The 27,565-nt window shown below is 37.2% G+C and overlaps 1 protein-coding gene across 4 annotated transcripts in view; it reads left to right on the top strand.

Moving 5' to 3' along the window:
- Positions 1-2,316: 2,316 nt before the first annotated feature.
- The window catches only part of carnmt1 (carnosine N-methyltransferase 1), a 40,083-nt gene continuing 14,834 nt past the window's right edge, over positions 2,317-27,565 (top strand). The window contains exons 1-8 of one of the 4 annotated variants that reach the window (XR_010020647.1): positions 2,317-2,447; positions 8,927-9,131; positions 11,017-11,183; positions 12,061-12,201; positions 17,314-17,492; positions 24,060-24,173; positions 24,470-24,537; positions 24,644-24,705. Coding sequence is in view for 2 of the 4 variants with exons in the window: in XM_063069180.1 (XP_062925250.1) it covers positions 2,320-2,447; positions 8,927-9,131; positions 11,017-11,183; positions 12,061-12,201; positions 17,314-17,492; positions 24,060-24,173; positions 24,470-24,501 (966 nt within the window). In the remaining 2 variants the exon portion in view is untranslated. The remainder of the gene's footprint in view (positions 2,448-8,926; positions 9,132-11,016; positions 11,184-12,060; positions 12,202-17,313; positions 17,493-24,059; positions 24,174-24,469; positions 24,538-24,643; positions 24,706-27,565) is intronic. The other 3 variants (XR_010020646.1, XM_063069180.1, XM_063069179.1) reach the window with 3 other exon arrangements.

Genomic DNA, 27,565 nt, shown 5'->3' with positions numbered 1-27,565 from the left:
TGTACTGGGGGATGGCCACTGTCCCTTGGAGCCGCAGGTGAGAGCAAAGTGTCTGGTGGGATCCAAAGGTGCATGAGCTGCCCTGGAATGGACTCGATAAGCCCCCTCGACAGAGGTATTACCCCTCCCTGGATGCCCCATCCAAATTCATGTTCAATCAAATGTATTCTTACAATAGTCAGGCAATTTTGCACTATTTTTAAAAAGGAAATTCCAGATTATTAACTTGCGTCTCTGGTTTGTTAGTGAAGGTTTCTTGATTATTAATCCACAGTTTAAACTAAGCAAAGAATCCCAGAGGACAGAAATGAATGTTCGTGCATTCCAGGAAGTGGAGGTTCTGGTCTGCCTCCTCCAACTTCACTGCACTCTTTACCTGGATAACAACAGATCTGAATCTAAATAATTGATCTAAATTAGAAACAATTGTTATTCCAAGAGTAAGTCTCAGCCTCCTGACAGTAACCCTATGTTTTTATTTATAAGTAAATTTCCCTTTATGCCAATATCCTTGGGCTTAATTAATAGTGTTGAGCTTCATCAAATACTTATATAAACACAATAAACTACAGGGTCCAACAACACACACAAAAAATGCTGGTGAATGCAACAGGCCAGGCAGCATCTATAGGAAGAGGTATAGTTGACTTTTCGGGCTGAGACCCTTCGTCAGGACTAAGTGAAATAAGAGATGGTAAGAGATTTGAGAGGGGGAGGGGAGATCCAAAATGAGAGGAGAAGACAGGAGGAGGAGGGATGGAGCTAAGGGCTGGAAAGTTGATTGGCAAAAAGGATACAAGGCTGGAGAAGGGAGAGGATCATGGGATGGGAGGCCTTGGGAGAAGGAAAGGGGGAGGGGGGGAACCCAGAGGCTGGGCAAGGAGTTATAGTGAGAGGGACAGAGGAAGAAAAAAAAGGGGAAAGAAAAAATATAATAAGGGATGGGGTACAAAGGGGAGGTGGGGCATTAATGGAAGTTAGAGAAGTTAATGTTCATGCCATCAGGTCGGAGGCTACCCAGACAGAATATAGAGGCTCCAGCCCCCTGGTATGAACATAGAATTCTCCAACTTCCGGTAATTCCCTCCCCCTTCCTTCCCCTATCCCTATTTCACTCTGCCCCCTCCCCCAGCTGCCTATCACCTCCCTCATGGTTCTGCCTCTGTCTACCACCCATTGTGTTTTCCCCTATTCCTTCTTCACCTTTCCTGCCTACCACCAACTGGCTTCCCCTCCCCAACCCCTTTATCTTTCCCCTTACTGGTTTTTCACCTGGCACCTACCAGCCTTCTCCTTCCCACCCTCCCCCCACCTTCTTTATAGGGCCTCTGCCCCTTCGCTCTTCAATCCTGATGAATGGTTCCAGCCCGAAACGTTGACTGATCGTTTCCACGGATGCTGCCCGACCTGCTGAGTTCCTCCAGCGTGTTGTGAGTGTTGCTTTGACCCCAGCATCTGCAGATTATTCTGTGTTTACGGAATATAAGGTGTTGTTCTTCCAGCCTGAGTGTGGCTTCATCTTGACAGTGGAAGAGACTGTGGATAGACAACTACAGGGTCCACCACGATTAAGTTCTTATTTAATTAAAATCATGGAGATTGCTTGGACTGTATTTATACATCTGTATTTGCTGCTGCTTACTGGCTTATTTTTCCATAATCCTGTTGAACACTCTAAAATTTGATTTTACTATTTGCAGTGATTTTACTATTTACTATTTTCTTACCTAGAATTTTTCTTCAGAACTTTGGAATTAATGTTATTTCAGAAATAATTCAAAAGTCGATTTGTAGCACCAAAGAACTAATTGTTAATACTTCTATTTATATCAGACGTTTCCTGCTGTGATGTTTAAATAAGTTTTGACCCAAAATGAAAGCATTTTGACAGGTAAACACGAGGAATTCTGCAGATGCTGGAAATTCAAGCAACACACATCAAAGTTGCTGGTGAATGCAGCAGGCCAGGCAGCATCTCTAGAAATCGACGTTTCAGGCCGAGACCCTTCGTCGACTGTACCTCTTCCTAGAGATGCTGCCTGGCCTGCTGCGTTCACCAGCAACTTTGATGGGTGTTGCATTTTGACAGGTCCATCCTGCCTTTCTCCGTGTCATGTGCGATCTCGGGAGTTGTTCAGTGATCCTCCAGGCCGGCAAGTGTCGCTGTTTCGCCAAAGTCTCGGCGATTCCTCAGCACTGGACGTGGTGGTGCATCCTCCGAGTAGGCGGGTGTCGCTGTGGTGAGCGTGTGACGTTTGTGCCGCCGTTTTCGTGGCGTGGTTGTGAAGGCGTCGTTACGCTGCCGGTGGGGGGGAAGCGATGGAGAACGAGCGGGACTGTCTCTGCCCCATGGAAGAAAAAGAAGAGGCAAAGCAGCAAGAGGACGAGGAGGAACGGCTGGAGAAAGAGCATTTCTGGAAAATCATTAATGCTTTTAGATATTATAGGTAAACTTGAAAACAAAACAGCCGGCAACCGACTGAGTGAGAGGGTGGGTAAGACACGAATCCAACTCAGGCCTGAGCTCCGGGGTAGAGGAGGTGAAGAGGGTAGCCGGTCGCAAGGCCAGACTGACATTGGCACCGGCAAGTCTTTAACCACTGGTTACTCGGAGATTGTTAATGACCTGAACATTTGTCCCGAGTCTTTCCTTTTCAGGAAAAAAAAATGTTTGGTTTCAGGGTTGGTGGGCTTCCTCAAATGGCATAACATATTTATTGGAGTATGGGCAATTGGTCCCACGGTTAAAATGTAATTTCGCTGATTGGTTATCTAAACTTGGGGTAGTTTTTTTTTTCTCGCGGAACTAGTAAGGCAGAGAACACCATTACAAAGTCTTGGTTCAAATTGAATGAATATCCTTGAGATTCTTCATGTCACCTATGTATAGCCCTACTTCGTGTTTGTATCACCCTCTGTCGTTTATGCAGTTTTAGGATAGAGCTTAAGCCAATTTGTAACTGATAGTTAATGCCCATCTACTTTTATTATGGCTGGGGATTTTAGAATACTTAACGTTTTCTTTATTTTATAAATTATGATTTCAGTGCACAACTCTTGCTAAATTAGGTGTTCCAGCTTTATCTAGAATAATTATGTTTTATAACTGAACTGTTTTAAAAATAAAATATATAATTTTCAATTGTTTCTTTGCTTTTTTAATCTTTCAGGCTTTGGTAATATTTTCCTTTATGCTTTGTAGTGTTTACACAGTGTATGAGAAATAAATAATAGTACTGATTGACTGTGTTTTAGTCTGTTAGCATTAATATCTACTGTACTTATTCACCACAAATCTGCCTTTTATTAGAATGCTTCTCAAATCAAATTTCAAAATTAGGGCACTTTCTTCTGCACTTTTGTCATGGAGCACCTTTAATTTCTAAAAATACCAATAACTGATATTTGACACAATAGATTTGTCCAGGAGCACCATAGCAAGATTTGGCCATTTGACCTTGGTCTGCTATTTAGATTATGGCTCACTTGTGACCAAAAAGCATAAATGTCTTTATCTTTTACCCTTTACAATCACTTTATTAAGAACATATCAATCTTTTATAATTGACTAAGCATCAATTATGGTTTGTGGAAGACTTCTCCAGATTCTGCCAATGACTGCATGTTGGTGTTTATTTAAATTTTACTCCCAAAAGATCATTAGACAATACTCCTTTTGCTATAGATTCCTCAGCCAATGGTCCCCATCAATTCTTCATAAAATTCCTTTACACGTACTATATGTTATGGAAATTAGCAAAAGGAGACGGGTAATTCAGTGTAAAATTCCTGTCAGTAAAATAACACATTTGGAGACAAGAAATCAGGGAAAGATTTTGAAATAAATTAATTTTAATATTCTACCTTAATAGTATCCATTACAATAAACTGTGATGTCTTGTGAAATGAGATTTTGCATTTACTCCATTACCATTCCATCATACACTGGAAAATAATATTAACTAGCTATGGAAAGAGCTATTTAGAGAAGTCAAAGTAAGTATTTTTACACGCACTAAAGCTATGCAAACTAAACAATAAAATTGCATAAATAGCATTGATTTTAAATATTGAGTCTGTAATATTGAGAATGTGTTCAAATTTATATATTTTAAAATTGAATGACTCAGTCTGAACTAATAGATCCAGGTTGCTAGTGCTCCCATCAAAATTATGAACATTGAATTTGAAACTGCAAGAAATTGAAGAAAAAAGGTAGAAAATGATAGAAACACAATGATCAAACACCATTTGTGGATGGAGCAACACTGCTGAGATAAAAGTGGACCGAAGTTGGGGAGAAAAGTTGCAAATTGAACATAATTTGGGGATGTTTGAGATTTTGCATTTGGTGAGATACAGCATGGAAAGAAAATAATAGTGTTCTTAGAGATGTGTAGGAAGAAGCAGATTTGAAGTAATTATTGACAGACCCTGAAAAGTTATCAGGACAGGTCAAAGAAATAGTTTAAAATTATCATCTGATGTTTTTATTAGCCAAGGCACATAATTTAAAAGTACAGAGATTATCCCGGCATTGCTCATAATGCTAGTCAGACCACGCTTGAGACTTGTGCAGTATCATAATCACCAAATTGCTGATAGGATATCAGTACTCTAGAGAGGATCACTGAAGATTTATACGGGTATTGCCAACATTGGAAAATGTTAGCGAAGACGAAAGATTGAGTACATTGAGGTGTGTAAAATTGATATGCCTAAATAGAAAGAACCTATTCTCATAGGAATTGAAAATCATAGAGCATTGATTTGAAATAATTGATAAAAGGTTAGAGTCGAAATGAAAATAAAAATCACTCAAGAGAATGGATAAAGGTTTGGAATACTGCCTGAATGGGTAGTTGAGGAAGGTACTCTCATCACATTAATGAAGTTCTGGCTGTGTTTGTTCATTTTCTCCATCTGGGATGGTCAAGTTGTCTTGAATCATAATTTTTCTATGATTTGTGTTTGGATCAATGACCTTTTATCATTGTTAGCAACAAAAGAAAATATAAATGGATGAGAGTAGGGGAAGAGGATATCTCTGCTAGGCTAGAATACGGTCAAGATTAACTACCAATGAGAAGCTGTAATGCAAAATACTGACTTTGTAATGTATTGCTCCAATGAACCACCCTCTTGCAAATAAACTAATGCTTTTATGATATGCAAATCACCAGATTTAAATGAAGAATATAAGGTATTACCATATTGAAAAAAAGCCTTACTTAGAGCAGTGCATAACCTCTGTACATCAGCCTACTTGAAATAGAATAAAAATGGTTAGTTGATAAATTGTAGTGGTTAGATTTTCTCACTACTTTCTTATAATAATGATCTATCTACAAGATCAATCTGTTTAAATGGTGTGGACAAAAGCAACAGACATAACTAGGAAACTTTAACTATAAATCACAAATTAAGATAGAGGCATGAAATTCTCATGGATTATTTATCATTCAAAAGCACTAAGGAAGGATATGCAGATGACATGAAGTATCAGTAGAATGCTGATGTTTCATGCTTAAACTAGTTGTCAGACATGCAATTTGATTATGAATTGGTTTTAGTGAGGAGATAGTGCATGGATAGTGGAAAACTAGGCTTTGTGAGATCACTGAAGTGCTTGGCATTCTTTTGAGTTTTGTAATTACACTGTCCCCATCTGTGTGAAGAATAATATACTTGATTTCATTAAACTATCCAGTTTGTTCAATTGAAGGACATTAAAATCACAGGAGCAGTGCCCAGTAGCACAGTCTGATGTCTGACACATCTAAGTTTTCAAGTGAAGATTTTGCATGGATTTGTAAACAAGTATATTGCTGTGTTATATAACTATTCAAAGTGATAATAAGTTGTTGCTGAAATAGAACCTTTAAGAAAGCACATTACATGGATTCTAAAAACTTAACTGTAGTTGCAATTTTAATTATATAACTGTTCTGTAACTACCCCAAAAGCATATTTTGGTGGTCTTTCAGATATTCATGTTGTATAACACTTGTAGTTTAAATATTCTTCAAAAAATGAAAGTTAATTATTGTTTTTCATTGTGTCTTTTATATATGATTAGCAGATAGACATAAGGTTTATTGTTACTGACTCATCTGAAATCATTCTTTTGTTCATGTAGTGAAAATCCTTGCAGTGCTGCAGCTTTGGGGTTGCAAGGCACAAATCAATTACTGTATCAGTTATGTTTTTTTCCAACTTAATTCCTATGCTATCCTTTTCTTAAGTGTCTGGCTATTTTCTGTTAAGTTCTGCACTCAGTATTTTAAATGTTGCCATTAAATAAACTCCACCCCCAGTTAAACAATGGAGCTGAATCTCATGCAGGTGATCAGGCTTAAATTTCAATTAAATGATAAGAGATTTCTTTATCTCACCTTAAGTATGTTTGTTGTTCTATTCAAGAAAAAGGTCCTTTTCGTTGAATACGCTGTTTCTAAAGCCATCTCCTGTTGCTTTGAATTTATTATCCCATCATCATTACTTGCTAATGTGTCTAAAACTGTGTATAGTGGCTGCAGCATATTAAAGTATTTGATGGCGAATACTCAGAGTACATTTAATTGCTGAATTTTGATAATTGTCGATGCTCTTTGGTATTGTTATGGTAATGTCATTTGTATTAACTCAAATACTACAGGTATTTCAGGTACCAGTTGCTTGTTTTATGTTATTTCCTTTTTGTAATTATAGAGTCATAGACAATTGGCCCAACAAGTTGGTGCCAACTGCTAAAAACCGATTTACGCATATCCTGTTTTAATTTGCCCATATTCCCTTTGTCCCTAGATTCTACCACTCACATACACACTTGGGTCAATTTACACAGTCAATTAACCTATCAGCTTGTAAGTCTTCAGGAGCAGGGTTATACGAAAGCAATGAAATTTAACTAATGTGCGTTCAACAGTGAGGAAAGTGAAATGTGAATTTTATACACGTCAGAAGTGATTCACAGTTGATATGAGTTTCAAATTAGAATGTTGGAAAATTCAGTGTGGTTCGTGGTTAAGTCTTTGTAGCCTGATTAGTATTCCTTGTATTTAGATTTGTTTAACTATTTACAGTGTGTATATTTTAAAGTTTATATGATGTTGTCCAGCAAGAGAAATATGTTTTTCAAATGGAAATGTGCTATCCAGAAGGTATCTTTTAGAAATAATAGCTAACATAAGGCTGAATTGCAGAAATAAATTGGCTCATCATTACTAGAAGTTTTCTGTTCATTGTCATTGTCAAGATGATGAAATGCAATTTCATTTGGATATATTAGGCTGTGAATTTAGACTTCATTTACTTATAGAAAATAATGTTTCCTCTTAGTTTGCAGGATTTTAGCTAAAATATGAATACTTTGTGCAGATGGGTTGAAATATTTTTTCCATTAAAATATAAGTGGGAAACATTCTATCTGGGTTTACCAATGCACTAAACTAAACTTATGTAAAATATTAGTGTAGCATTTGTTTTGGGCAGAGCACCATACCCTTGGAATAGTTGAAAGCTTTTGACAGGGTACAGAACTGTGGAACATGAATGGACGCGTTATGTTTACACAGACCAGAAACAGAATCTGGAGTTTCTCTGCTTAAAGCAGAAAAGGCTCAAGGGAATCCGGGAACCATACTTAAGTTACCTAAGGTGTTAGAGTGAATGGTTTAGAGCTAATGACAAGAGTACACAAATTTAGGGTGATTAGCAAATTTTTGTGTTTGGATTGTGATGAATGCTCAAACAAATAAGTTATTTTATCATTTGGCCGATAAAATCTAAAGTAATTTTTTTTTGTCATGTGACATGTAAGAAGATTTTATTTAACTTAAGTTATACTGGTTGCATTATTGCAGTCATTTTCTACTGTGTATGCATAAACATATGATTGGCATTGATCTGAGAATTCTTAATGCCAAGTGGATGGTTGGCATAGTTTTCAGAACATGAGAGCATGATGCAGTCATTTAAAAAAAAAATCAGTGTTGAATGAAACTGTTCAAAACCACTAAACTATAATAGATTGATAGGGATCAATGTAGAATTAGTGTAAATAGGCAGCTGATGCTCTGTTTGGATGGTGGGCCAAAGGCCAACTTCTATACTGATGTTTTTTTGACTCAGAAATAACTTTTCTCATGTCACCTTTGAATATGTCCACTCACTTCATTCTTATCAGTGGGAACAGTCTTTCTTTGCTCAGTTTGTACCTTTCATGAATTTAAATACATTCATCAGATCTTTTCTCAACCTATTCTTTTCCAAGGAAAACAATCTCACCTTCTCAGTCTATCCTGATGTCTCCAGAGCTAGTATACCTTTCCAAAAGTATAGTTCCCAGACTGTAAACAGTGCTTCATTTGTACCCGAGGCAGTGTTTTATACAATTTGTTGTGGCGTCCTTGTCCGTACTTTTTTTTGTAACCACTTTCTTAACCTTTCTTGCCACTTGACATTTCCAACAAACTACACATGTACCCGTAGTTCTCTCTGTAATTATACCCCTTTTGGGATTTCACATTTTCCAGCACCACTTTCAATGTTTCCTGACAGACTTTTATAGGTTGGGTTTAGGAAAGGCTGTCACCAGTACTTGACTCTGACAGCTAATTACTTATTTTCTCCAAATTTGTAATGGACTTTAGCCTGATATGTAGTGCACAGCAATTAATGGATTCTATTGTGTTTTAAGCATATTTTCATTTCTTACTGCAATATAGTCAAATACAGAAACTTGTAACTGTAAATGTATGCTCTGAAATGTGATCATTATAAGTGCAGACTTCATAAAAAAAGTATTTAAAACATACATGTAAGTTAAAAGCAACAAGATTTTAATTTGTAAGTTAAGTGATTTTGTCAATGCAATTATGTTCAAAATTTTTAAGCTTATTTATAATGCAATTTCACATTACAGGATATATGCACATGAGAGGGTAACTCGTTCTGAAAAGCAATTTCGGTCACTTCCAGCAGCTCATCGGAAGCTGCTTCCTAATTTTCTTCCTCATGTGAAAAAATTAAGAGAGTGTATTGAACATAACTATGAAATATTAAAAGAAATCATAAACAACTGCAATCATATGTTTGAAAATAAAGAATATGGATTCATTGACATGGAGGTAAGTGAAGCATTAATGTAACTTTTTGAAAACTGAACTCTATGTTGCCTTCAAATAATTGGATTTGCTTGCATTTTTAACTCAATTGTCCCGTGTTCTTAGCAGGTCTAAGTAAATTTATGCATGTGTGATCAAAATTACCCTTGGCAAACTTGGTGCAGTATTTTGGTATAAAATTGTAATGTAGGTCAGGCAGCATCTGTGGAGAGACAGAATTAATGTTTCAAGTCAATAACCTGTCATCAGAATTAGCTGTGATAAAAGTGCTAATAAATAGCATTCAACCTGAAAGTTTAACTTTAGTTTTCCACATATGCTGCCTGACATATTGATGCCTGATATGACATGCTGATCTTACTGAAGATATTTAATTTTACAGTATTTTGTTTTGGTATTCCTTCCTGACTTGGGTTAGTATAATTGTATAATATTAAAATTAGACTCTTTGTCCTTTACAATTCTATTAAATATTGTGACCTTATGATATATTTAACTGATGTCACCCAAACTCTAAAATTAGATAACAGACTTTAATTCAAATGCCACAGAGGCTTTATTTCTCATCTCTGAAGCTCTATCAATTCCAATAAAATCACTAAGTATTGTTTCTCAGTAGGTAAATAGTATAGCATTAAACTGACAAGTTGCAAGTTTTGAGATTCTGTCTCATTAAGTTATTTCAACTGGCATGAGAATTGGAATGACCTTTGTATCCCATTTGTGGGACAACATGAAAATGAACCTGACTTCTTTGATGCTAAGTTGTGAGCCCAGCTGGAAAATAAACTTGGGTGGACAGTACATGATGATTACCAACCATTTCTGCATATTTCTGGATTTAATATTTCATATTTAAATGACGTGTTGAGCTCAGGTTCATCAAAGCGAGTTTGTCAGGGTATTATTTCACTATTCGTATACATTTAGCTATTTTGCATGATAAATGAACCACCTTTGATAGAATTAGAGACAGGGAAATTTTGAGGTATCAGGCAGGGAGTGGTTCGGGTTTGCATTCAGAAGCAGCACCTAAAAGCAAAAAAAAAGTCATTTAGTCCATGAGGCAAATGTGTCAACATTGAAGGGGATATATTTCACTGGGTGCATGAGAAAATATAAGGAGGTACTGAAATTTAGGAATATTTTGCTTAAGCTAATAGAGGTAAAATAGAGACATCTGAGATTATGAAAAAATAATAGAATAGATAGATGTTCTCAGTATATACATTTAAAAGCAAGAAATTTAAGATTGGGTGCAGCAGGTGCTCGTATGCAGAGTAACTACTTAAACTGCCACTAATCTTAGAAAAGTCTGCCTTTACTTAGAAGACTGTAGATTGATTCTCAGTCCCGTATGTAATTTAGGTTGCCATTTAGTGTAGTACCAAGCAGTGTTGAATTATTGCTTTGTATGGTAAGGAATAGGAAGACAATGTCCCCTTTGATATTTTAGGTTAACTGAAGAATTCTGTGCCACAGTTTGAGGAAGAATCCAGCATTAATTCGCGTATCAACAATTTTTTTCTTATTTCTTGCTTTGTTTCATAGAGGTAAGGATATAATACTGGTGAAAGCAAGGCTATATCAGAGTTTAGGAATAGGTTCATTGGGTAGTTGAAGGAGAGAAAATGGAGATATGGAAAAGCAGACACAGCTATAGGAGCAAGAATTCATTTGAAAAATTAATGCAGAGGATGATCAGAAAGGCTAATTCTTGATTTATAACTTCTATGTAATTCTGATTAATTGACAATGAGCTGAACAAAACAAATATTTCAAGAAGCGAAATATAAATATTTTTGCAACAGGTCTTTCTTAATGGATTATTAATTTCCATGAGCCTTTCTCCCATTTGTTAATAAGTGATTATTTTTGGTTATAATAGACTGACTTGGGAAGATTAAAACCAGCATCCACCTTTGACATGGACAAACTCAAGTCCACCATTAAGCAGTTTGTAAGAGACTGGAGTGAAGATGGCAAGGCTGAGCGGGATGCCTGTTACCAGCCAATCATTGAAGAAATCATAAAGCAGTTCCCTCGAACAGAATGGTATATTATTGGTTCCACATATCTTGAACTTAAGCAAGTTGAGAGATAGATTTGTTTTTGAACTTGTTTAATTGTTTTTGAAATGCAATTAAAAAGAAATCATTGTGTGTTTCAGTTATCATTCTGGAAAGATACTGTGCTAAGGCAATATTTACTTTAGCATAGAAACCTTCTGAGTGTAACTTCTCTTCTTACTCTTCTCAGAAGTCCTGTTCTTTCAGAGAAGCTGCATTTTTATGGCTAAAAAAACTTAGCATCTTGTGTTTGCGTTTATGCCATTTGTTATTTTTGCTAACATGAGAGCTTTTGTAGGAACCTCCAGATTTAATGTGTTTTGCACTCCAAATGAGGAAAATTAGCCGTTAACTTATGTATTTATGTCATGTACTTGTATAGAATGGGAAATGGGCCTACCAGTTCATGATGTCGTGCATAGCACTAGCTCCATCGAGCATAATAACAATAATGGAATATGTTGTGATATTTCTGTGCTGCACAGTAAATAACTGAATTTTTAGTAATGTTTCAAAATTTTGTGTCTTTTGAACAAAAGTACAGTTTATTAAAATGAGCAACTCACCACTTCTGTGTATATGTAGTCACTAACCAGGAAGAGTTGTTAGTAGTGGTATGAAATATGTGTTAGCCACTTACACAGAAACTTTTGGAGCATACATTGTCAAACAAGCCATTGTCTCCCATAGATTTGAAAACAAAATCAGTAAGATTAATTGTTGCTGTTTAAGATGCAGTGAGATTAACAAGTTGAAGGAAAATCCATGCAAACGATTTGAAATGCTACTAATAGAATATTTCATCTCCCAGCTTAGTCCTTGCACATCAAATTAATTGTTTCATTTTGCTTTTTTCAATGAAGCAATCCTGCTGATTTGAACATCCTTGTACCGGGAGCAGGACTTGGAAGACTGGCCTGGGAGATTGCTCGACTGGGTTATAGTTGCCAGGGTAATGAATGGAGTCTATATATGCTCTTCTGTTCACATTTTGTACTCAACAGGTAGAGTATAACTACAGAACTTGAATCCTCTTTGTTTATCGTACATGATATTAAAGTATTATTCCAATTTGAAATGATTATATAGGATTTGTTTTAGAAACCAAAAAAAACAGAAATTGCTGGAATGCACACTTAAGGCTGCTACACCAATTCAATTAGATTATGCATAAGAAGCAGTCCGTTAGTCACTTTTCTGCCTTATCTCAATTCTTCTCATAGCCAAAAATCTAAGTGTTAAGTGTTCAGTATTCTCACTGAGTATCTACAATTATTCATTGTTCCTCTGTGGTCACTCTTTCAATGAAAGGGTACTTATTTTGTATATCTTCTCTCTATGCATATTCTCGTCATTCAAAGACCTGCCAGACAAAGTTACTCTGTTTATTCCTTAAATTTGCTATTGATACAAAGCTGTATGGGAGAGTAATTTGTGAAATGACAAAAATCTATAAAGAGAGGTAGGCAATTTAGGCACATGGACAAGAATATAGAGATGAAATATAAAATGGGGAAAAGCTGAAGTGGGAAGAATAGAAAGTTTTTTTATGTAAGAAACTAATAAATATTGATGTATGGATCTTGTTTTGCTGATTAATGAAACAAAAAACACAAGTAATAAAACAGTTGGCATCAAAATTAAGTGAACTTTGATACAATTCTGCAGAATTTTGATGAGAGCACACCTGGAGGGTTTATGTGCATTTTTGGTTTCCAAAACTAAGGAAAGAAGTACTTCCCTTTGAGATAGTATTTGTGGTTTTACTGGATCAATCCCTGGGGAAGAAAGAGAGAATAAGACCATAAGATACAGGAGCAGAATTAGGTCATTTGGCCCTTCGAGTTTACTCCGCCATTTCATCATTGCTGACCTATTTTCCCTCTCAGCTCCATATGCCTTACCCCCATATCCCTTCATGCCCTGACTAGTGAAGAATCTATAAAGACTTGGACTTCACAGCTGTCAGTGCAACGAATTCCACAGATTCACCACTCTCTGGCTAAAGAAATTCCTCCTCATCTATGTTCCAAAAGGACACCCCTGTATTCAGAGACTGTGTCTTCCGGTCTCGGACTCTACCACCAGAGGAAACATCCTCTCCACATCCACTCTATCAGGGTCTTGCACCATTCGATAGGTTTCAATGCGTTCACCCCTCATTCTTCTGAATTCTAGTGAATACAGGCCCAGAGCCATCAAATGCGCTTCATATGACAAGCCATTCAATTCTGAAATCATTTTCATGAACCTCCTTTGAACTCTCTCCAGTTTCAACACATCCTTTCTAAGATAAGGGGCAAGTGAAGCCTTACTAGTGCTTTATAAAGTTTTAACATTACATCCTTGCTTTTATATTCTAGTCCTTTTGAAATGAATGCTAACATCGTATTTGTCTTCCTCACCACAGACTCAATCTGTAAATTAACCTTTAGGGAATCCTGCACAAGGACTCCCATATTCCTTTGAGCCTCAGTTTTTTTGTATTTTCTCTCCATTAGAAAATAGTCAACCCTTTCATTTCTTCTACCAAAGCTTAAGGTAGAAGGAGATGAGTTATACAGCTCTCGTTACATGCATGTGCAGTTCAACTCTTTGAGTGATTATGCAGAAAGTTTGAAGTTAATAACTCATCTCCTTCTACCGTAGGCCACAAACTTATCAATCACCCCTGCTGTGGACCACTTTCTGGAGGTCCAAGACGCTGACTTCTACAAAGAAGGGATCCATATGCTCCACGACTGTTGGACTACGTGTGTAAATGTAGGAGGGGACTATATTGAAAAATACATGTGCAAGGTTTTCTAAAATTGACTCCTTCTACCTTATGTCACGAACTTATCAATCACCCCTTGTATTATGATTACTTTCCCCTAAGGAATCTTTTACCTTGAGGTCTCTAATCAATTCTGGTTCATTGCACACCACCCCACCCCCCCCCATCCAGAGTAGCTGACCCCCTAGTGGGCTGCTCTAAAAAGCCATCACATAGGCTTTATAGAAACTACCCCTTTTGGAACTCTGCAGCAACTTGATTTTCCCAATCTACCTGCATATTGAAATCCCCCACAACTATTGTAGCAGTTCCCTTTCAGCATGCATTTTCATTTCCCATTAGTAGATTACATCCTTACTACTGTTTGGTGGTCTGTATACTACTGCCATCAGGGTCTTTTTACCCTTGCAGTTTCTTAGCTCTATCCACAATGATTCCAACCCTATGTAACCTCTTTCGAATGATTTTGAGTTCATTTTTTATCAACAGAGCAATGCCACCCCTCTGCCTTCCTGCCTCTCCTTTTGATATAATGTGTATTCTTATAGCTCCCAGCTATAATTTTCTTTCAGCCATGATTCAGTGATGCCTACAGCATCGTACGTGCCAATCTGTAACTGATCTACAAGTTCATTTGCCTTATTCCATATACGCCGCGCATTCAGATATAACACCTTCACTCCTGTATTCACATATTTTGATTTTGTCTGCCTTTTACATTACAACCCATCCTGTTGACTGCAATTTTGCCCTAACATAGCCTCTCCTCATTACACATTGCCTTTGTTTGTAAACCAACTGCCTTATCTTCAGCACTATCACTCCAGTTCCCATACCCCTTCCAAATTAGTTGGTCCTCCTGAACAACTCTAGCCAACCTGCCTGCAAGGATATTGGACCCCCTTGGGTTCAGGTGTAACCCGTCCCTTTTGTACAGGTCGTACGTTCCCCAGAGGAGATCTCAGTGATCCATAAATCTGAACCATTGCCTGCTGCACCACTTCCTCAGCCCTGCATTCACCTACCAAATTCTTACCCTCACTATCACATGGCACGGGCAGCAATCCAGAGATTATTACCCTGTAGGTCCTGTTGTTTAGCCTTTAGCCTAGCTTTCTAAAATCTCTCTTCAGGACCCCTCACCTTGTCTACCTATGTTATTGGTACCAAAAGGTACCAGGCCTTCTAGCTGCTCGTGCTCGCCCTTGAGAATGCAATGGACCCGATCTGGGACATCCCTGATCCTGGCATCCAGGAGGCAACATACCATAGATTCTTGATTGGTCAGGGCATGAAGGGATATGGGGAGAAGGCAGGAGATTAGGGCTGAGAGGAAAATTGGATCAGCCATGATGAAATGGTCGAGCACACTCAATGGGCCTAATGGCATAATTCTGCTCCTATATCTAATGGTCTTGTTGTCATCTGGGTGTCTCTATCACGCCCACAGAACCTCATCTCTGTTTCTCTGACTATGGAATCTGCTTTCTGCACTGCAGTCCACTTCACCTCTGTGCTCTCCTCAGTCGCAGGACCAGACTCAGTGCCAGAGGGCCAGTCACTGTGGCTCCCCCTGCCCCCCAGTAGGCCGTCCCCCTCAATTGTATCTAAAGTTGCATACTTATTATTGAGATGAACGGCCCCTTCCTTCTTCTGACAGTCACCCAGTTACCTGTCTCCTCCAATCTAGGGGTGACTACCTCCCTGTAGCTCCTGTCTATCACCTCCTCACTCTCCCATATAAGTCAAAGGTCATTGAGCTGCAGCTCTGTACACTTGGTACAGATGTGTTCATCTGAGAGTCTAGAGGTCTCCCAGACTTCCCACATCCTACACATAATACAAAACACTGCTTCTGGAGCCATTCTCATTGAACTACTATGCCCTGACAGATGAGGAATGAACAAATAAGAAAACAAAGAGAGTAATTTACAAGTTACTTTAACTCACCCAAGCCTAATCTCACCTAAACCAGATGAGCCATAGCCACTTTAAACACCGGCACTTTCTATAGAATGGCCATTCCACTTGCACTTGGCCCTTTATAATGAATCCTTCTTGCTGATTGATTGCTCCTCAACTCAGAGAAACTGCCGTGAAGCTCCACCTTTACAATCTCAATCACCGTCCTGATTGAAAGCTAACTCTTTTTATGCACCTTTCATATTGATTGTCCAACTCAAAGAAAACTACTGCGAAACTCTGCTTTTTAAATCTTGAGTGCGGACGTGACTGAAAGATAGTTCTTTTTACACTCTGCCTCTTGCTGATTTGGCACACCTCAACTCAGAGAAACTGCCGCGAAGCTTTCCCTTTAAAATCTCAGTTGTCCTTATTGAAAGTTAGCTCCTTTTATGCACCCCTGACGTTGATTGTCCAACTCAGAGTTTGAGTTATAGTCACAAAAGATAAAAGGATGGAGATAGGAGAGTAGATGCTAAGAGAGTGATATCTTAAATTTAGAGGTGAATGATGAGGACTGATGAAGAATTTCTTTCCTGTATGTAGTGAAAATTTTGAGAATTTTCTGTGCTGGAGCTCTGTGGTTATTTAGAATACTGAACACAGATTTTTGGCTTCAAAAGGGATTGAGGAGTGTGTGGATCAGGCTGGAAAATTCAAAGTTATTGTTATCAAAGTACATATATGTCACCATATACAACCCTGAGATTCATTTTCTTCTGGGCATACTCAATAAATCTATAGAATACTGACCATAACAGAATCAATGAAACCTCCCAACCAGAGTGCAGAAGACAACAAACTCTGCAAATACAAAAAGAAGAAATGATAATAATAAATAAGTAAGCAATAAATGATGATAACATGAGATGATGAGTCCCTGAAAGTGAGTCCATTGGTTTTGAGAACACTTCAGTAATGTAGCAAGTGAAGTTGAGTGGTTATCCCCTTTGTTTCAAGAGCCTGATGGTTGAGGAGTAGTAACTGTAACTGAACCTGGTGGTGTGAGTCCTGAGGCTCTTGTATCTTCAGAGAGTAAGTCCTGGATGGTGAGGGTTCCTGATGACAGATGCTGTTTTCCTGCGATGGCGTTTTATGTAGATGTGTCAGTGGTTGGAAGGGCTTTACCCATGATATACTGGGCCGTATCCTCTACTTTTTGGAAGATTTTCCATTTAAGGGCATTAGTGTTTCCATACGACCTTAATGTACTGCATTAGCCATAATCTACATGAATTAGTGGAGCAGCCTCAAAGGCCTTTAATGACAGTGTTCATAGGTTCTTGCTGTGTATTCCCTGTTGTCATGTTTGTTTTAGGGTACCAAAATTTACATTTTTTATATGAGTATGCTCATAAGATTTATCAATTTTTTTTAGATGTTCTGGAGTCAATACAATGACTATCTATCCTTGGATCCATCAATTTAGTAACAATAAGCGATCAGCTGATCAGATTCGACCCGTACGTTTTCCTGATGTTGATTCTCACAGTCTTCCTCCTCATGCTAACTTTTCTATGACAGCAGGAGATTTTCAGGAGATATACACAGAACCAAGTAAGTACATCATCTCTTGATCTGTGAATATTATTTTTATATCGTGTGTGTATGTATCTAATATATATATATATATATGTATATGTGTGTGTGTGTGTATATATATATATTAGATGTTTAATAATGAACTGTAAAACGGTTGTGTTAAGGTGTTAAGAAACCTTATACTTTTTTAAACATCATGTTTTATTGCAAAGCTAGGTAATGTTTTTTAAATCTTTTATGGCCTGGATCATGGTGGGTGCAGCCACTGTCTCCTGCACTACTTACAGTTTCATTGAACAGACATGCACCTGGTCTGAATTTGGAGAACCAAACGCACTGGCCTTCAATATCTTTGAGTCCGGCAATAAAGCCTGAAGTAACAAATTATTATCATATATAATATTTTGTCAAAGGGTGTTAAAAACCTTGTATCCATCGCTTTGAGGAGGATTGGATGAATCCTTTATGATAAGAATGTTAACAAGGATATGTGAAGAACAGAAGAATGGGATTAATTATTTAGGATACACATGCTTTTGAAATACATGCTTCTGGATACTGTTGACCTATACGGAGAAAGCTGCAATGATCAGGTCTCTGGCACTGAGGCTGGCTCTAACTCAGAAGAGAAGTGGGGGAAGAAGAGGAATGCAGTAGTGATAGGGGATTCCATAGTTAAGTAGGAGAGGGATAGGAACAGACAAGTTAGGAAAGCGTTTAACTAGAGTAAGGGGAAATATGAGGCTATCAGGCAGGAACTTGGAAGCAGATGTTCTCAGGGAAATGTACGGAAGAAATGTGGCAAATGTTCAGGGGATATTTGCGTGGAGTTCTGCATAGGTACGTTCCAATGAGACAGGGAAAGGATGGTAGGGTACAGGAACCGTGGTGTACAAAGGCTGTTGTAAATCTAGTCAAGAAGAAAAGAAGAGCTTATGAAAGATACAAAAAGTTAGGTAATGATACAGAGCTAGAAGATTATAAGACTAGCATGAAGGAGCTCAGGAAAGAAATTAGGAAAGCCAGAAGGGGCCATGAGAAGGCCTTGGCGGACAGGATTAAGGAAAACCCCAAGGCATTCAACAAGTGTGTTAAGAGCAAGAGGATAAGACGTGAGAGAATAGAACCAATCAAATGTGACAGTGGAAATATGTGTATTGCACCGGAGGAGATAGCAGAAGTACTTAATGAGTACTTTACTTCAGTACTCAGTACAGAAAAGGATCTTGGCGATTGTAGGGATGACTTACAGCGAACTGAAAAGCTTGAGCATGTGGATATTAAGAAAGAGGATGTGCTAGAGCTTTTGGAAAGCATCAAGTTGGATAAGTCACCAGGACTGGACGAGATGTACCCTAGGCTACTGTGGGAGGTGAGGGAGGAGATTGCTGAGCCTCTGGCGAGATCTTTGTATCATCAATGGTGACGGGAGAGGTTCTGGAGGATTGGAGGGTTGCAGATGTTGTTCCATTATTCAAGAAAGGGAGTAGAGATAGCCCAGGAAATTATAGACCAGTGAGTCTTACTTCAGTGGTTGGTAAGTTGATGGAGAAGATCCTGAGAGGCAGGATTTATGAATATTTGGAGAGGCATAATATGATTAAGGATAGTCAGCATGGCTTTGTGAAAGGCAGGTTGTGCCTTACGAGCCTGATTGAATTTTTTGAGGATGTGACTAAACACGTTGATGATGGTAGAGCAGTAGATGTAGTGTATATGGATTTCAGCAAGACATTTGACAAGGTACCCCATGCAAGGCTTATTGAGAAAGTAAGGAGGCATGGGATCCAAGGGGAAATTGCTTTGTGGATCCAGAACTGGCTTGCCCACAGAAGGTAAAGAGTGGTTGTAGGCAGGTCATATTCTGCATGGAGGTCGGTTACCAGTGATATGCCTCAGGGATCTGTTCTTGGACCCCTACTCTTCGTGGTTTTTATAAATGACCTGAATGAAGAAGTGACAGGATGGAAGATGTTATATTTAAATGCATGCAGTATATGATATAAGGTAGAAGATCTTGTAGCACAGTTAGAGATTGGTAGGTATGACGTTATGGACATCACTGAGTTGTGACTGAAAGAAGATCATAGTTGGGAGCTTAACATCTAGGGGTACACTTTGTAAAGCATGGGCAGGTAGACAGAGGGGGTGGATGCCTCTATCAGTAAAAAAATTACAGCAAATCCTTAGAGAGAACTTCTGGGTAGATTTAAGAAACTGCAATGATAAAAAGACCGTGATGGGTGTTATATAAGCGTCTTTGAACAGTAGCCAAGATGTGGGGTACAAATTACAACAATAGGTAGAAAAGCATTAAAAAAGGGCAATATTACAATAGTCATAGGGCATTTCAATATGCAGGTAGATTGGAGAAATCAGGTTGGTGCTGGGTCCTACAGGTAAAATTTGTTGATTGCCTATGAGATGGATTTTTAAAAGAAGCTTGTGGTTGAGCCCACCAGGAAAAAGGTAATTGTGGATTGGGTATTGTCTAATGAATCAGATTTGATTATGGAGCTTATAAGGTAAAGAAATCCTTAGGTAGCAGTGATTGTAATATGATAGAGTTCACCCTGCAGTTTGAAAGAGAGAAGCTAAAGTCAAGAGGGCACAGTCTCAGAATAGAAGGACGCCCCTTTAGGAAAGAGATGAGGAGAAGAAATTTGTTTGGCCAGAGGATGTTGAATCTGTGGAATTCATTGCTACAGTGGGTGTGGAGGCCAAGTCATTGGGTATATTTGAAGCCAATGATAGGTTCTTAATTGGTAAGGATGTCAAAGGTTACTGGGAGAAGACAGAAGAATGGAGTTGCAAATCATAAACATGAGGAAGTCTGCAGATGCTGGAAATGCAAAGCAACATGCACAACATGCTGGAGGAACTCAGCAAGTCAGGGAGCATCTATAGAAATGAATAAACAGTCAAAGTTTCGGCTGAGATCATTCATCAAGGTTGGAAAGGAAGGGGGAAGATGCCAGAATAAAAAGGATGAGGGGAGGGGAAGGAAAATAGCTGGAAGGTGATAGGTGAATTCAGGTTGGTGGGAAAGATAAAGGGCTAGAGAAGAAGGAATCTGATAGGAGAGTGGTCCATAGGAAAAAGGGAAGATGATAGGCAGGTGAGAAGAGGCAAGAAGCCAGAGTGGGAAAGAGGGGAGGGGGAGGGAATTTTTTTTTAAAGAAATTGATATTCATGCCATCAGATTGGAGACTACCTAGACAGAATATAAGGTGTTGCTCCTGCACCCTGAGGATGGCCTCATCTCGGCTTGAGAGGAAACTGTGGACCGATATGTCAGAAGGGGAATAGGGATCAGAATTAAAATGTTTGGCTACCAGGAAGTTCTGCTTTTGGTGGATGGAGTGGAGGTGCTCAACAAAGCGGTCCCCGAGTTGCAATGGGCCTCATCAATGTAGAGGAGGCTGCATCGGGAGCACCCCAGCAGATTTGCAGGAGAAGTGTTGCTTCACCTGGAAGGACTGTTTGGGGCCCTGAATGGAGGTGAGGGAGGAGATGAGTGGGCAGGTGTATCACTTTGGCCGCTTGCAGGGATAAGTGCCGAGAGGGAGATTAGTGGGGAGGGACAAATGGACAAGGGAATCACGGGGGAAGCGATCCCTGTGGAAAGTGGGGGGGGGGGGCGGGGTAAAATGTGTTTGGTGGTAGCATCCCTTTGGAGATGACTGAAGTTATGGAGGATGGTATGTTGGATGTGGAGGCTCATGGGGGTGGCAGGTAAGGACAAGAAGAACTGATATCACTGTTAAGGCAGAGAGAAGGTAGGATGAGGAAATTCAGTGCAGTGCAACGACAGCAGAATGACAAGGCAATGTTTGTGTGTGTGTGTGAATGCACGTGTGTAAGGAGTGCATTTAAATAGTGCTCTCTGTCACAATCCAGAAAGTGTGAAATGAGGGCAGCGTCTATGATGACGGAAAGGAAACCGCGTTCTTTGAAGGAGGATATCTCTTATGCCCTGGAGAAGGGATTTGAGAGGGTTAATAAATCAGCCATGATAGAGTGGTGGAGCAGACTTAATGGGCCAAATGGTCAAATCTGCTCCTGTTTCTTCTGATCTTACGTCTTATTTTTGGGAACTTAATCCAGAAATTATACCTATCCAAATAATTAGCCACTTCTCTGCACTTAGATGCAAAAGTTCATGTGAAAGAATCAACAGGTCTAGAAATAAGAAATTCTATTCATGTTAGGTGACCAAAGGAAAAATGGCTGGAGTCACTTTGCATTTTAGTGCAAGAGTATTTATTAGGTGCATCAAAAATCCAACTTACAAAAAAAAAGCAAAAATGCTGAAAAGTAAACAGCCAATATTTACAAAAAGGTATCTATGAAAAAATAATAGCTCCGTACTTATTCTTGCCAAGTGTGAACTCCTGGCAACCCCATCTCTCTTCCCTACTGAGGGCAGTCAGCAACTTTTTTATACCGGGACATACTGTCTTGAATTACCGACAAAGTTTACTTAAGACTACACATACAAATTGCTGGAGGAATTCAGCAGATCAGGCAGCATCTTATGGAAATGATAGTTGATGTTTCTGACTGAGACCTTTCTTTAGGACTGAGAAGGAAAGGGGAAGATGCTAGAATAAAAAGGTAGAGGGAGGGGAAGGAGGCTAACTGGAAGGTGATAGTTAAAACCAGGTGGGTGGGAAAGGTCAAAGGCTGGAGAGGAGGGAATCTGATAGGACAGGAGAATGGACCATGGGAGAAAGGGAAGAAAGAGGGGACCCAGGGGGAAGTAATAGATGAAAAGGGGTAAAGACTACACATGAATGCACCCCACAATGTAGTTACAATCATATTCTTAAATAAACAGAAGTATCAACGTTAAATACAGTATACAAACATTATATACATATTATCATAGCTCTATTACTAAACAAATGGAATATTCTGCCTTGTATGGCAGGAAAGGCATCATAAAATAAAGCAAACCCGAGTGCATCAGCTTGGTTTAGGACCCATTATGAGAATATTCCATGAAAGACACTAAAGTGCATAAACTCAGTGTAGTGCAGCAACAGCAGGATGACAAGGCAACGTTTGTGTGTGTGCGAATGCGCGTGTGTAAGGAGTGCATTTATTGAGTGCTGTCTGTCACAATCCAGAAAGTGAGAAATGACTTATGGTCAAGTGTCCAGGATGGTGATGGGGTGATAACAGGGGGCTCAGAAGAAAAATATCTGTTTGAAATACATTTTACATATAATCCGTAAACTTGTTGGAATCTAAGAAACATCATCTATGGATAGCTTTCATATGTATACATCACAAAGTATATATGCAGGAAGTGCAAAAATTAGGAAGTCTATTGGCATACTAGCTTCTAATGCAAAGTGATTGGACATTTTCAAAGATTTTAGTAAATTGCTGTAAACACACAGGCCCTTCCATTCTTGTGCACCCCTTAAAACTGAACCATTTAATATGTTTTCATGTGAAAGTGCCCTTTTTCACTTTTCTGTTAAAGTCCATCTGCTAGCTTTCTAATCTTAAGGCAACCTTCTCCTATCTTCTCCCGTCCACTATTACCCACATTGGAATTTACTACCCTCTCAAGTTTTATGTTATATATATATATATATATATATATATATATATATATATATATATATATATATATACACAGATATATATATGTTTATTATTGTAATTTATAGTTATTATTATGCATTGCAATGTACTGCTACCACAAAACAACAAATTTCAGGATGTTGTGTATGCCAGTGATATTAAGATGGATTCTGATTCAGATTCAGTCTTTGGTTTGAAAAATAGCTATTAACCACTACTTTCACTTTACTATCCATTCTGCTACTAATTGATGAATTTCATTGGGCCTCAATTTTGTTAATCTGTCTTTTCTATGAACCTTTATCAAATTCTATTTGAAAATCCATTTAATTAATATTTACTGCAATCGTTCTGTTTGCCTTCTCTCTCCCTACTGAATAATATCAATTTGGTTAGTTGGACAATTCCCCTTTGACAGTTCTCTGCTGACTTTCCTTTATGAACTAAGTTTCTTTAAGTTTCTATTTTTTTCCCCCTAATCCTCATTTCTAAAACTTTTTCACAATTGAAGTTGACTGCCTTGGAAAAGTGTCTTTGTGTCCCTGTGTGAATAAGAGTATTACATTTGTCATGTTGTGTTTCTTTGCAACACCCATATCAATGGAGCAGCAAAATCTTATGGCAAGCATTGTTACAATATCCAACACCACCAAGTCCAACAACACAGATCAGATACTTGTTCATTTTAAGTATAGTTAGTCTGTCCTGCATCTCCTATCCAATTTTCACACTGTCCTGTATATGAGATTTTGGCAATATCTTCTTTGGTATAGTCTGATATAATTACTCATTTTTCCAATAGTACCTTGTTTCTGTATGCTCAAGTTAACCTATGTTATAAATATAAGTTAACAGCATAAATTGTAATGACTGTTTTAGTGCAACTGAATCTGAATTTTATATTATAGCCTTTATTTTCTTGCGTTAGCAATTGTTATAAAAATGGGAGAAATATTTACTTCAGCCTTTCTATTTTATCAACAGATGCATGGGATTGTGTGGCAACATGTTTTTTTATTGACACAGCTCATAATGTTATTGATTACATTGAAACTATATGGAAGATTCTGAAACTTGGAGGAATATGGATAAACCTTGGTAAGTACTGTCTAAATAACATGTTTATATATAAAATTACTTTTTGCTAACCATCTAAAATAGTATACTGTGCATCAACAAATATTATAATTATAAATTGAGTACATATCCCATGGTTTAAGGCTGAAATGTTTTAACATTTGAAACAGTTTCAGGGACTGTTTAAAAAAGAATACTGCGTTAGCTGTTTAGAACGTTTCCATTTTTAAACCTCTGGCATATAAATGACAATGACAAATCATGAATATATATATACTGAGGAAATCATTTTGTATGTCTTGTTCTGTTTTCTTCAGAAATAATGATCACATCTGCCTTGATTCCTTGAGGGATAGCCATGACAAAGTAAAATGTGAACATAATGGTATCTGCATTAATAAATGTACTTTAACAATATTAAATGTAACAGAGCACTAGTGGTATTTTAAATTATGTTCCTCTGATGCTTTTCCACCTATTTCCTTATATAGACAACACAAATACTTCGTGCAAAGTGCAAAACCTGATAAAGAAAGCACCTTGAAGACTCTTTGTAGGTGACCATTATTCTGCAGATTGTTTTATTTTACTTTTTAATTTTATATATAAACTAAGCAGATTGGAGAAGTGACATAAACCAAAATGTGTATCATCATAATGAATGCTCATTTATGAAATTATTAATGATTTGAATGGAGAAAAAATATAGATACTGCATCTTATTCTCCTTAAAGGAATACTGGGATATCAGTGGGGCAGTTTCAGGCTACAATACAAGTATTGCTTATTCAGACATTTTCATCGAAGTAATGATGAACAATTTTTTTATTTAAAAGACTAGATTAATATTGAAAATACATATATTGCAGAGATATTTTAGAGAAGTGTAAAATATGTAACTAAGGAATGTGGACTATTCAGTTTTAAATTTTGGACATAAAAATTATATTTTTATACATTTTTCTAACTAATATATTTTGTTCTCAAAGGGCTAGAACTAAATATTTTTTAAATGAATGTTTTGTACTGTTGATTGAATCAAGTATATGCATTTGTATGAAAGGTAGCCTGTCACTATTTCAGTAAGTTTTCCAAAGAATACATAGCTAAAAAATATCCTTGGACCAACGAGGCTTGTTTTTTTTCACATGCTGGGGTAATGTGGCCCTACCATGCTTAGTAAGTTTTATGTAATTATCCTTTGATTGTGCTTCTAAATATGCACATCTAATTGTTTAACCCATAGTATTCATTATTACACAATTGCTTTTTATAAGTATTTTTGTGGTTCCAGTAACGTAGGAATAATCTTATTCCATGCTTTTTCTTATACTTTTTTAAACCTCCCCTTTACCAAATGTTTTAAGCTATTAATGCAACTTTTCCTATATTTACATGTCTAATAAGTGGAGAGAGATTTCTTGCTATTTTCTAGTCTCCTTAATTTTACTCTTGAACTATGCTTTCCACTCTAAACTAAATGCTCAGTTTTATCTCTTAATTATCTGAATCATTAAACATTTTAAAAGTCATAATTACATCTCCCTTTCTAGTTGATCTAGAGAATAAAATTTATTCTGAGGTGCCTTCATAACTTGAAGCTCTGGATATTTTATCACTTGTCACACTTCTCCAAATTCTCTTAATTGGATTGGTCTGCTTTGAAACAGGGTGGAACAAACATTAAATGTTGTTCAACAAATCAGTGAGGATTTAAATATCTTTTGATGTATTCAGACATGTTCAGATACAATGCCAGATGATTGTTTTATACAGTAATGTGCTTAACTGGTACAGTTTTAGTATAACTCTTTCTTAAACTAGTTGCCAATGAAGCATCACCACAACTTTTTATGTAATTTCACTACACAATCAACAAAGTTTGCATATAAGTATTGTCCATCCTTAGAAATTGTATTTTGTTTAAATCTCAGATATAAGGTTAAATGTTTTCTTTTGCTCTATGAAATGAAAAAAATATATATTCACCTCCCAGAGATAACTATTTGAACTGTTTCTGCAAGGATTATGTTCTTAACAAAAAATTCAAAATTGAAATATAATAGTCAGCTAAAGCTTAAACCAGTTATCAGGTTGACACACTTGAAGCCAGATTTCACAACTTTTGGAATTGGAATTGAAAATGTAAATTAAGTAAATAGTATTATATGGTTAGCTTTAGCACCATTTTATTAATATGTCTCATTTGTTTCACCATGATGCGCACAGGAAACAAAATATATTATTTTTGAAATGTAAGTCAAAAAGTAGTATTTCTGGAAAGAACATTAAATATAAATGGTATAAGTTTTATTTCTTAGATTAAAACATGTAATTACATTTGACAGCACAAGAAACTAAACTAAAGTCGTCTGTTTTTTTTAATCTTCAGTCCTTGTTCTCTGTGGTTTTCAGCAAAATCTCATTTTGGAATTTAGATAGGTATTAATTTATAGAAATTTAGAACAAATTAAAAAGTCCTAAGGGATTCAGGCCCAGATACCCAATACACAATCTTAGCACTTAAAGTTTTGTAACAGAAATGAAATCTAAGTTTAGTCTTCTTTTCGACTTGAAGTTTCATTGGAAGAGTAACTTTATTTTAAACAAAGAGGCAAAGCTAAAAAGATCATTTCTCGGATTAAACCACCATCGGTTATGATTCCTATAGGTTTGTTGTACTTATTAATGTCTACTTCTTTCTTTTCTCTGCCAATGTGTCTCTTACAAAATTAAAAGTCGAATTTTAATACTAATTTATTTCATACTATTAATATTAAAGTAATCCAGTGTATTATTTTTTATATGTGTATATTAAAATGTTGGATGAACTTATCCATTCAATTTGCTGTGATCCCTTTAGCAATTTGATTCACAGTGGCTTGGCTCACTGCTACCTCTGTCCTGATAAAATTAAAAATAATTTACAATGCAATAGTCATTTCAGACTGAAAGGGAAGCATCCTTGTCAGCTCCCTAACTGATAAAAAGTATTCAAAAAGAAAATATATTACTTATAAATGCACCAAGGTTTCTGCCAGAACCATGAAGCTTGTCATGCATTTTAATGTATCCAGTGACAGTACACATAACATGACCAGAAACTTAATTCAGTAAGTTTGCAATCACCTGAGAAAAGAAGAAAAATTCCAAATACCTAACCTGCTTTTACCACTGTGCAACCTATACAGTGCTTGATTTACTCCATAGTATTCAGTCGTTATCAGCTGTCATTTTGAATACAAGCTTATTTTAAATATATCTATTACATCACACCTTGTATCTTTGTATGTCTATATTTTTTAAACTTATCTGACTAATATAGATTAAATGTAGAAAATGCTTATCCGACATGGCAGCATATGTGTAGAGTAAAACAATTTAATGATCTTTGTTCAGAACTGGAAAATGGT

This window comes from Mobula hypostoma, chromosome 16 (genome assembly GCF_963921235.1).
Source record: "Mobula hypostoma chromosome 16, sMobHyp1.1, whole genome shotgun sequence".
In the NCBI taxonomy this organism is placed as follows: domain Eukaryota; kingdom Metazoa; phylum Chordata; class Chondrichthyes; order Myliobatiformes; family Myliobatidae; genus Mobula; species Mobula hypostoma.
This window is presented reverse-complemented; position numbering and strand designations above follow the sequence as displayed.